The sequence below is a fragment of the Phalacrocorax carbo genome, chromosome 2, assembly GCF_963921805.1.
Source record: "Phalacrocorax carbo chromosome 2, bPhaCar2.1, whole genome shotgun sequence".
Taxonomy (NCBI): domain Eukaryota; kingdom Metazoa; phylum Chordata; class Aves; order Suliformes; family Phalacrocoracidae; genus Phalacrocorax; species Phalacrocorax carbo.
In genome coordinates, this window is record NC_087514.1 from 159,129,957 (window position 1) to 159,142,045 (window position 12,089).

Sequence of the window (12,089 nt, forward strand, 5' to 3'; positions counted from 1 at the left end):
CATGGTTTGGGTCTCTGGGAGCCCACCCAGCATCCGTGTTTGAATACTGAGAGGTTTGTAAATAGCCTCGGAGCCAGGACAGAAGTCAACGTTTCTTTGTGCCCCTTCACTGTGCTCAGACCGTTGTGACATGTTTTGATATAATTCTTCAGCACTGTCTCCAGAATACTGGTATTTTTCCTGCATGATCACATTACATTGCAGGAATGGTATTTAGCAGAAAAGCCCGTGGTCTTAGGTCTCATGTAAAAGTCGTAGGAATTGGTCCATAATGTAGCTGCTAATTATGTTGAGATTCAAGGAACAAAACTTATCACCAAGTGGAAGCTGTTATTTGCAGAAGATAAATATGGATTGTACGGGATGTGTGTTGTCAAATAAATGTAACTGCAATTTACACCAGGAGAGTGGACTATCCATGACTACAGACAAATTAGAATTATTTAGTGTCATTTTAAGATTCTCTCCTGTCTTTCTGACACCTTTTAAGGAATGAATAAACACAGGATATAATGAAGGGGAACTTCACCCCAGCACTGAGCTGCAGCAAAAGTAGGGATCTTTCCCATTGATTTCAGTTTAATTTTTGTCTGCTTCCACAGAGTACTGATTTGAGTTTTCAGTTAATTCCACGACCTGTGCGAGGATGCCACACCACACTGGCAGAGAATCTGCAATACTCACCAAAGAGCAAATAAAAATGGGGATGGACACAGCCCAGAGTGAAACAGGGTCGTGTAGACATGATGTTGTGTGTTAAAATGGTGGACTGAAGTCCAACCTCCCAATTAATCCACTTTTTAGTGTTTAAAGTGTTGCCGTGGTGGCCTAACAAGTAGTTTCCTACTTTCAGCCAGTACCAAGCTCAGCTGAAGGTCTGGCTTGGGCAAGGAGGCGTTTTTTCCAACTCATTTTTGGATAAACATCTTTTGACACAAGAAAAGTACTAAGTTCCCCAAAAGAACCACTCTCCATTGGTGATGGACTGTCCAGAGAAAGCAATGCAACCTTTATATCCTCAGTTAAAAAAGCGGTTCAAGACTTTATTACAATTTTCAATACGTCAGAGATGTCACTAATAATACTTTAAAATAGGTAACAAAGAAAGAAAATGCTCTTTACTAGCTATAGAGAGACTGGTCCATGGTTAGCACAGAGACTCTTTCAGGAGAGTTACAAGATTGCTCCTATCCCACCCATCTTCTCCTTGAATTAATTAATGTTAAAATTATGCTTCTACAAGACAAGACATGCTGGAAAAAATTCTGATTTGCTTGAAGTCACTGAGAATTTGTCCATTGCTTTACATGAGAGCATGATTTGACCTAATATTTCTAACAGACTTTTATAAAATAGTGTTGAAAAAGACCTCAAGGGCCATCCTATCTCTCCTCTTACCGCAAGGCAGGATCAGCTACATCTATGTCAGCCCTGATGGAAGTTTGTCTAACCAGTCCTGAAAGAGCTGCAACACTTGACAGCACCTTAGGCTCTGCTTCCATTTTCACCTGTCCCGAGATATGAAAAGAAAAGGGACTTTTTAACCAACTCTGCCAGGATTTTTGACTGGTTTAAAGGGCCAGTGACAATTTTAACATCTGATGTCTCACAATCTGCTAAGGATAAGAACTAATCTAATCCTATTCACTCTCCAGGGAGCTTTCCCCTGATTTATTGACAATTTTCCCTTTTATCTCTTCTTCTTGAGATATCTGACACAAAATCATGTCATACTGATTCCCATCTTGCCTTTTCCTCCACCATTTCTGTTCTGGTCTGATTTCAGTGGCTTCCCCGTAAGAACTGATAGTTAAAACTAACGCTTTTCTTTATCTGAAGGCCTGTCGGTCTTCCAGCGGTGCAGCATAAAGTGCAAAATTTTAATTCTAGGAGTGAAATGCCAACTACTGTAATTATGTTGGCAACATGGAAAGGCAGGGAGGCAGCAGAGCAATAACAACCAGGCAGAACTGGAGCCTTAGGTGGGAAGAAGAAAAGGAGCGGTGGGCAAAAGAAATATTTAAGTCTGGTCCTGGCAGCAGAGCACCTCTATGGTTTGGTTACGCTTCCAGAATGAAACGTCACCAGTCATTAAGTGCCCTTTGCCTGCAATCTGGTGCTCACAGAAACAAATTGGGGCATTTGCTTTGGTTTCAAGAAGACCTGAATTGCTTTCAGAAATAGTAAAGCACAGCTCCTCAGTGACAGGCAATTTGAAATACACTCCTTGCATCACCTGCAACTACAGGAAACCTGCCCCACAGCTGCTCAAAATACATTTATGGTTTAGAATGGGAAACACAGACACAAAGATTAACATTTACAGCTGGTATTTCTGAAAGTAAAGGTCTGAGGCAGATGCTCACACGAAGCAGTCAGAGAACGAGAGGTGGATTTCCCATGCATTCTCTCTCCTTCCAGGGTAACCATGCATTAAGCTTTTACAATAAATAAAGTTTTTTAAAACTTGCTACAGGGAATCCAATAGCAAACAGCACAATTCATTCTTGATAAATATGTGAGAAAAGGCTTTGTACTTGGAGTCTGCTCTTAACCCTTACTGAGGGTTTTCTTCCCCAAATACAAACACCTAACAATCCCTACTGGCAAAAGACAAGACAAACAGCCTTTTCAACCAAGCCATAAAATATCTAGTTTCATATATAATCACAAAACCTCCTGACGTTAAAGGGTCCCAGCTTAGCAAAGTTGATTAACGCTGCGAGAGACTAGCAGTGGCCAAACCAGCATTTCAAATATGACTCTTTGCCAGAAGACTCCTCTGCACCCTTACTGCCACCAAACACATCACTGGGACGGCAGGAGGAAAGCAGCGGGGCACTGGAGGAAGAACGCTGTGCTGCTGGCCAGAGAAACCCTTACATGTTTGCAGGAAAAGTAGCAACTGACTTAGAGACTGGGTTGGCGAGTGTGTGTAGGAACCAGGAGCGTTGCTGGGACATATGACCCATGGGGATGCATCTTGAGCATCACCTTGGTATCTGTGGCTTTGAACTTCCTCAGGAGTTTGGCAGGATTCATTGGGAGTTGAAACCAGCTTCCTGGGGCAGCGGGAAAGCTTTTTCTGCTCAGTGCTGTCTAAAGAATAGGTTCCTGAAGGCATTGTTGTAGTTTTTGTTGAAAGCAGTGTAGATGAGTGGATTAAAAAAGGAATTTGAATAGCCTAGCCATAGAAAAATACTCTTCCAAATGGGTGGGATGTCGCACGAGCAGAGGGGGTTGATGAGCTCCGTGATGAAGAAGGGGATCCAGCAGAGCACGAAGACCCCGATAAGGATGCCCACCATGAGGGCAGCTTTCTTTTCCTTCTGCTCTCTCCACGTGTCTCCATCCGTCTGGAAGGTAACAGTGGCGTGACGGACAGTGAAGACCATCTGTGGCTGCTGGGCAGCTTCTTTTACCTGCCAAACACAAACACAAGTTGCACCATATGTGCCTCAGTCAGCTGATCCCACACAGCAGGTACACAACCAAACTATGAGAGTGATGGCCAGAGCTCACGGGGAAACACAGGCCATCTATGTCATGCTATAATGGAGGGAAGACTGGTTGTACGACCCTCTCCTGGGTAACAGAGACTATTTTTAAGTGAGGCTAGAAACTAAAGAGGGTATGGGCACATGGCATTGCTCACACAGCATCGCAATAAGATTATTTCCTCATTTACAATCAGATCAGTGGAACAGGCACACACCCACGTCATGCACAAAAGTCTCCTTGCTCTCTCTGAACCCATTGAGTTTAAGAGTCCTTGGTAGGAGAGGCAAGAAAATGAGCATACATTTCCTTCCTCCCCTCAAGAAGTCTTTACAGTGCACAGTCACCGTGCCTGCGATGAACTGACACGACGCAGCCACAGTTAGGAAGGATTTACAAGGACGCTCTGCACGTGTGTCATCTTTGTGGGTACATTCACACAACCTCCCCAAAGCCACAGCTGCTTGCCAGGTTATTGCCCCCAGCAGAGACAGGATCCCATCCATTCACACCCCCACTTGCCTCCCCACGGGAGGCACGGTGACCCCTTACTCACGCTCACGAGCACTGATTCAGCATTCCACGGGGGGACGCCTGTGAGTCACCGCACGCCCACGTGGAGCTCAGGCTCGCAATCTGGCCCGAAGTTGCTTTAGCTACACCTTGCGCGCTCGCAGCTGGGGATCGGAAGGAGTCAAAAGACTGGGCTTGCGAGCTTTGCAGTCAACTTTCCCTTGAAATCCTTCAGGATTCACCAGGCTTTGGTGGGATGCTGTTTGCTTGCATGCCTTAGCTCTAAGTTTCCCTCACTGCTGCAAGGGCTTGGCTGCTACCGGTGGCTGACTAGAGCAAAATACAACCAAGTTGACCTACCTCCAGGGCTTCTGGTGTAATGGGGGTGATGGAGTTGCTCTTCCGAGATCCAATTCGAAACTTGGCAGCCTTGTAGATCTTCCAGTATACAAATAGCACCACGCAGAGGGGCAGGTAGAAGGCGCCAAAGGTGGAGAAGATGGTGTAGGAAGGCTCCTGGCTGACTTGGCACTCCTCACTGTCCTCAGAGTAAGTCTCTCCCCAGCCAAAGAGGAGTGGGGCCAAGGAGATGAAGGCAGAGAGTGCCCAGGTGAGGGCAATCATGATGTTGGAGATGCGGCGCCGGGTGCGGAGCGTGTACTCCAGGTGGCGGGTTATGGACCAGTAGCGGTCAAGGGCGATGGCCGTGACGTTCCAGATGCTGGCGGTGCAGCACAGCACGTCAAAGGAGATCCACACCTGGCAGAGCAATCGGCCCAGCCGCCACCGCCGCCCGGACAACTCGTGCACCAAGCTGAGGGGCATGACGAGGGCCGCCACCATCACGTCGGAGATGGCCATGGAGGCCACCAGGTTGTGGGGCACCCGGTGGAAAGTGCGCACCCGGAGGATGGTGGCCAGGACCAGCCCGTTCCAGAGGAACGTGGCCACCACCAGCATGGCCAACAGGGTGAGGACCAACACGCTGAAGACAGAGAGGTGCGCCCGGCCGCCGTCCGGGCCGGCGGAGGACCCGCTCCGGTTGCTGGCATCCGGCGTCGTATCGGCGAAGCAGCTGATGTTGAGCGGGCGCTCCATGCCGGGGGGCTCCGGGGCAGCCGGGCTGCTCCGGGCGAGGCGGCGGTGCTCGGCGCTGCGCTCTCCGGGAGCGGGGGCGGGGGGGAGCGGGGGGAGCGCCGCCCTACCGCGGGCGCGGAGGGTCCCCGGCCGCCCCGAGCAGCGCCGGGCGCGGCGGCTCCGCGCTACCCGCCGCCGGGGTCTTCATCCCCGGGAGGAAGATCCCTGCGTCAGCCAGCCCCCGGCCCGCCCCGGCGGCGGGAGGCGGCGGCTCCGCGGGCGCGGCGGGGTGCGCGGCTGCGGGGCGGCGCGGAGCGGAGCGGGGCGGCGCTGGCCGCGGCCGCGGCGGCGGAACCGGCGCGGAGGAGCGGCTGCCCCTGCGGAGGAGCCGGCGCCGTCGGCTGGCGGGGCCCGGGGCGGGCAGGTGAGTCCCCCCCCGCGCCGTGCGCGGGTGCGGAGTGAGCAGCCCCTCGGCGGGGAGCGGCTCCGGGGCTTGCGAGGTCGTGCTTAGTCATTTCGGTGCGCGGATCGTCCCTCGGAACCGGCGCCGGTGGGAGCGGGGCGAAGGCAGAGCCGGCAGCCGCTGCCCGCAGCGTGCGGGGTGAGCCCCCCCCCCCGGCTTTGTCTGAGCCGCTCCTGCTCGGGGGACCCTCGCCCCCGCGGGGCGTATTCCGTGTCAGGCGCAGAAAGTTAGCATCCCTGCGACATTGTACCTGGGAGCTTCTAAAAACGTGCCAGTGAGGTGCCACGGGAATTTTATAGCTCCCGTACAGGCTGGAGTCGGTGCGCAGCAAACCAGTTAGCGATCCCGGTTATTCGGCGCGGGGTGGGGGGGGATGTGGCAGGGGATGATTTCTTTGACAACTTCTGCTCTGACATTTCCTAACTTGTTCGCAATCGGCGGGCCTTTTATTAGCAATAATCTATCACTTGGCTGCGGTTGTCAATCGTTAAATTAATAACATTTCATTAAACATTAAGGAAACGTTTGAACATTTCACCCGGTTTTTATCACGGTGCTTGTGATGAGAAGTGGGATCCTGGGCCTCATAGTGGAAGGCAGAATTTAAACCCGCTGAGCGGTTTTCCCAGTGATCCAGCTCCGAGCAGGGATGCCGGCCAGCTCCAGCCTGCAAGCCTTGGGCGGCGTTCAGGCAGGGCTGTGCCCGCGCTGGATGCTTCGCCGGGTGGTCCCGGCATAAAGGGTCCAGAGAGCTTTGGGGTAGGAGCTGACACATGATGCGAGAAGCTGGCGAGCACTGGGCAAGGACTGGGGCTCCCAGCCTGCATCCCTGGCAGGGAGAAGGAAGGAAGGGCATCAGTGTTAAGAATCAGTGACAGTGATACTTGCCGGTGAACTGCACTTTCCGAGAGTTGGGGGAGAAAACACAAATGGAAGCGGTGTTCAGGGGAGTACCCGATGCATGGTGTGCTCGTGCTATACGGAGGGTAAAGCCAAACGGGTGCTTTCTGCTGTCTCTTCTGAATCCCTCTGGCCTTTTAAATGAAAAACAGCGAAGCACCAATAAGAAGGGCTAAGGAAATGAGATGTTTTCTGGTGCTGTTACTTGTTTCTCCATGCTACCAAGTGAAGCACAAGGCAGCATATCCAAAACAGGTCCAGGACCTTGTTTTGGTGGGACGGGAATTTCCCCATATGGACTCGTGCTGTGCTGCGATATTCGTCCTCAGAGCCAGAACACAGGACCTGGCCTATTGTAGTTACTAGAGCAGATGTAGCCTTAGAGACTGTAACATAATTTTGGAAATATACTGCCATCTTTTTGGGGAAAGATGATTATTTTATCTTTTATAGCCATGAATACTGACAATTTTGGAACGGGTAGGTTTTTTACTTACAACTCAAAGGACAAATGGGGTTTGCAGGCTTTCATAAAGCCTCCTGATTTAAAATTCCTGGTTTGCAAGGTGCCAAACATCCTTGACTGTCATTCAATTGATCAAAACACTTAGCAACTGCTAGGACTGAGAGCTTTTTGTTGCGTGGGCCCTTCCCAGAGAAGCCTGTGAAGCCCAGAATTAACAGAATCAATGACAAATTATGGAATATGTGATCCTGAAAAGATTTTTTTTTTTTCTTCAGGAACAAATAGACAAAAATTACATTTAAAGGGAAATGGAAATGGAAATAAAATGTATTAAGTCTGAAGAAGTAAAACTAGATTATGTTCTAATGAAAACTCATTAATATTTTCATTATCTTACTTAGTGGACTTTTAAAAATATATATTAGCAGATTCTGGAGTTGTATGGGTCAGCTGAGTACTAACTGGAAATAGAAGATGTAGACAAATGTGTTTATATATATCTCACATCCGGCAATGCAAAGGTCTGCCCCTGGGATGGAAGAACCTTATACAACGGTCAGGCTGGGGACTGACTGGGTAGGCAGCCTTCTGCAGAAGGGGACCTGGGTGGCCTCTTGGGCAAGTAGTTGCAGTCTGCAACGTGCCATTGCACACCCTGGAGCATCCTGACCTATATAAGCAAGAGTGTGGTCATCAGGTCAAGGGATCTAACTATTTCCCTCTGTCCAACAAACCTTGTAATTTTATGTCCAGTCTGGGGTTCCTCAGTACGAGACACTGATGTACTGGGTGAAGGCCAGCGGAAGGTCATCAGGATGATGAGCGGACTGGTATATGATGTATAAAAAGAGGGAGAACTGAGTTTATCAACCTTAAAAAGAGATTTCCGTTAACCTTCAGGGGAAAATCTGACTGCTGTCTCCAGCTACCTGAGGGGAGCATGTAGAGAGGGCGGAGGCAAACTCTTAGAGGTGCACAGCAATATGACAAGATGCAATGAATGCAAGTCACAACATCAGATATTCCAATTAGAAATCAGGAAATAAATACTCAGCTGGAGAGTGGTCAAACACTGAAATGGGTCTGGGATTTCTCTGAAATCTCCATCCTTGGTGATGTTCAAAATTCAGCTGCACAGCACTGTGAGTGACCTGATCTAACTTCGGTGTTGCCCTTCTTTAATGGGGGCTGGTCTAGGTGGTCTCCAGAGGTCCCTTCCAACCTAGATCATTCCATGATTTTGATTCTGCAGTTTTTAAGCATGTTGGCTGAATGCACCAGATTCTGGAGGTGACTGGATGTTGTTATTTTCAAGGACAAAATGCTGTTTACTTTACACAGATGAGTAAACCCATTGATTTCCTCAGAACTGTTGGTATTTATAAAGTGAGTGGAAGGCTGGGATCTGTAGCGAGTCGATAATGTTTGTGGAACGATCACATCTATGAAAGTCTCTGAGAAAAGGATCTACACTACAAAGTCAGGGCTATCTCACATCCTTATTGATGGAGCCAGAGGAATTAAAAGTGACCAGGCTTCCCAGACCAGACTAGATTTAGCAGGGTTCCCTCCCATAGAGATATTAAATGCTGCTTGCTACTAAATACCATTTACTGAAGGTACCTTCCAGTTCAAAATATGTAGCTGATGGTTGAGGTTAGGACAGAATTTGCAACATAATCGGTGCCGCCGCCTATGTGCACGTCCAAGTAATACCCGCTCTTGGCGACAGGGTGAATGGACTTATATTGTGAATCTGCATGCAGATCTTTTGAACCTCTGCACTTAGAACTGGCAGAAAAGGGAGAGGAGATGGCTCCGGAGGTGTTTTGCTGAGCATACTTAATGAATACATGAGAATGTCAGTCTACAGGGTAGGCGGAGCTGCTAGGTTAAACAAGGATTAAAGGAACACATTTACTTGCTGTATATATACACCAACACTGAAAGCTCTGCTCTGTTGCCAGCCAGACTGCTCAGTAAGTGTGCATTCTGTTAAGGCAATTTCTGAAACTCAGGTAATCATTACTTAAACTTCATTTAACATTCATCAGCTCCAGCTCACACTTTGTACATCCAGACATGCTTTTGAACACACTTGCAGACCACCTGCTTCTCGCCTATAACAACAAAACATTCAAACACACAGTTAAAATGCACAGACTGTGAGGTTATTCTCACACCCTCAGAGCCCATCCACACTTCTGAGTCTCCCTCTAGTCTTCCAAAACTGAGGTCTTCAGAGATGGCCAATATCAGCACTGTGAAACACTCTCATGATGCCTCACCTCTGGCTCAAGTGTGCCGTGGTGTTAGGACCAGAGCAGGGGAATGCTGAACCAGAGCTCTTCACAGACAGGCACCAGCTTTTATAAAACTCATCTCTTAGTCTAGTTCGTCCCATAAAAGCTGCCTCAGGTGCAGGGTATTAGCTCTAGTTGGGAGGAAGAGCGAGTAAGTGATTCCCTCCCTCTCCAGCAGTCCTTGAGAGCATGCATTCGGGGCATAGGCAATCAGGGTTCAAAGCATCCCAGCTCAGGCTGCGGGCTTGAATCATGATGCCTCGTATCCCATGGAAGCATTTTAGTTGCCAAGTGGCTGGCTATTCTGGGTAGCTATCTCTCAGGTTTCTTATGCTGAAGCTCTTTAATAATCCTGTATTTACTGGAGCATGGACTTACCTGAGGTTTTCCAACATCCCAGCCACGTGCCACAGCAACGGAAACATGGAGTTAGCCTTTCTCTGCCATGTAATTATTTACTGCGGAGTGGATCAATTCCTACTGACTGAGAAGCAGAGATTAATCCTGCTGTGTGTTGGTAGGACACTCGGCAGGGCTGTGGGAGTACGTCGGAGCAGGAACGAGGAAGACCTTTCTGCCTCACGTCCCCGGAGTGCCCCAATGACTGACCTGTTTGCCAAACTGGGTTCTCTTGCTTCAGATGCTTATGAGAAACTTTGAAAAGCCTCTCTGTCCTGGGGCAGAAATGAAAACAATGTGTTGAAATCCTATTGTCTTTTTATTTGTATGGCTGGAAAGCTGTTCCTCATCCAGCCTCTAATGGCAGGTCTCATTCGGTACAGGGCATGCAAGCTTTCCTTTAGGAATTGTCACAAATTGTACAACTTCAGTGACATAACTGAAGTATTGTTTAATTCTGCAATAGAACAAGAACAAAATCTGTTCAGCAGAGCAGCCTCTTTGTGTATCTGCCTTGCCTAGAGCATAGTCTTCTCATATGTAAACTCCATGGTAAGTGTCTCTTGGCTTTGGCCACAATCTATTACACAGCCAGCCGCAAGGGAGGATGGACTCCGGTACCTTGCATTACTGTGAATGTCTCAGTAAATGGGCTGCCAGCAGTGTTTATCCATCTTCTGCCCAACGTGAATTAACTCCTGCTAGAATTAAACCCTTCGTTCTTGCATAGCAAAAAACACGTTCATGGTCAAAGGACCAGATGGAATGTAATTTCATAAACTTTTACAGGCAACTCCCACATCATTCGCTGCCGCAGTTAAAGTTGCACTCTGTGTAAATAAATGAAATGTAAATACTTTTATCACTCCTTTTATACCTTAAGGGACAGCATTAATCAGCTGTGTAATTTCAGGGGAGTCAGCAGAGTTACGCTAGGTGTCACATTGGCTTTTAGTCAAAGGTGCTTTGCAGTAAGTAGTTACGACAGTAATGCAATAACTCGGAGCGTGCCTCAGGGGGCACTGCCCTCATAAGGCATCCACAGTTTTCATTTATTACTCCGGTGATAGCAAATCCTTAACACATGTATACACCAGCACCTGTGACCTTCTTTACCTGTGGTCAGTCCCTGAGAAGTAAACCTTCCTCTGGACTCTGATGGATTTGGTCTCTGCAGGTTCCTTACAAATCACGATAGAAAATCATCCATATTTCAGATTAAAAAAAGTTTAAAAATATCAAAATATATTACGCTTCTGGGAGTACACAGTATCCTGCAGTTCTGTCAATCACTTAGGATAGCAGGCCTATAGAAAAATAATAAGGAACTGTGTGTGGGAAGACTAGGTAACTCTAACTTAATACATGAGCTTTGGCAATTAAAGCTGCCAATGCAATCTATCAGGACTCTGCCAGGGAGACAGATGGCACGATGACAGCAAATGGATGGGTCTCTAAAACTCAATTATCATTTCAGCTCAGACCCTTCTTCTGTATGCCAAGTTGTGGAAGAGATTTGTTTATCTTGAGCTTTATACATTTTGGCAGATAATTAGCATAGGTGTGAAGCTATAGGGAAGGCTGTGATAGTGTTAGGCTGAACACGTTTTTTTCTGTTGGGTGTTGTTTTCCAGGTTACCTTTCTGCCTCCTTGCAGGCGGTAGGTTTCTGAGCCTTTATTTACAGAAATCCATACATAGTCTGGAAACATTCTTTCAGAACTCCGGAGGCAAAATGTTTTGAGATCCATTTACCATAATAAAGAGATAAATCACTCTAAACAATTTGCCAGGCCATCGGTTCTTCAACTTTTTTTCTTATATCACCTTCCATCCCCATTCTGCTCCCTTTGGCTCCTTGTCAATGTGTTCCCATGCCCATGTCTTCCTTGGCTGGAGCGCCTTATTCTCAAACCACCATTAACCTTAGCATTCAAGACCGGTTTTCTAATTGTAACAAATTGGCAGTATGTGCAAAGATGAAACCACCGATGCCTGTCATCCAGTGATGTCTCCAGTGGGAGATTCTTTTCTCTTCTTCCACCCCACTAACCTAATTTCGTTATATGCTGTTGGTTGCTGCCTTCTTCCCGGGAGATTTCTGAACAGCCACAGCCACATCTCTACCTGCCAAAGGAAGCACTGGCATAGTTGTGCAGCTTTCTCAGCTTGGGTATCACTGACGAGTGTCTCAGATTCATATTTGCATGCTCCTTCCTTCCAGCTGTCGAATATTTTCCTCCCCCTGATTATCTGGTGTGCCTGTATGTTTCCCTGCCCCTGCCCCTGCCCAGGTCACACAGATCAGCAAAATTGCTGTTAATTTAAGTAAGGTAGATTCCCAGTATTTTCAAGCCATGCAACATGGCAGGTCATTAGAGAAAATGGGAAAGCTGTGGAATTTTTACTTATTTATATTTCATATCCATGTTGCTATTTAAGCGAGTGAGCATACAAATGAGAGGAATTCT

General features: G+C 47.8%; 1 protein-coding gene across 1 annotated transcript; it reads right to left on the reverse strand.

Annotated features, from left to right (window-relative positions):
* Window positions 1-3,015: 3,015 nt before the first annotated feature.
* HTR5A (5-hydroxytryptamine receptor 5A) lies at window positions 3,016-5,109 on the reverse strand. Its single transcript, XM_009512273.2, has 2 exons — window positions 4,372-5,109; window positions 3,016-3,422 (listed from the first exon to the last, which is right to left on the reverse strand). The coding sequence occupies exons 1-2, from the start codon at window positions 5,107-5,109 to the stop codon at window positions 3,090-3,092; spliced, it is 1,071 nt and encodes a 356-aa protein (XP_009510568.2). The 3' UTR covers window positions 3,016-3,089.
* Between the last annotated feature and the right edge of the window lie 6,980 nt (window positions 5,110-12,089).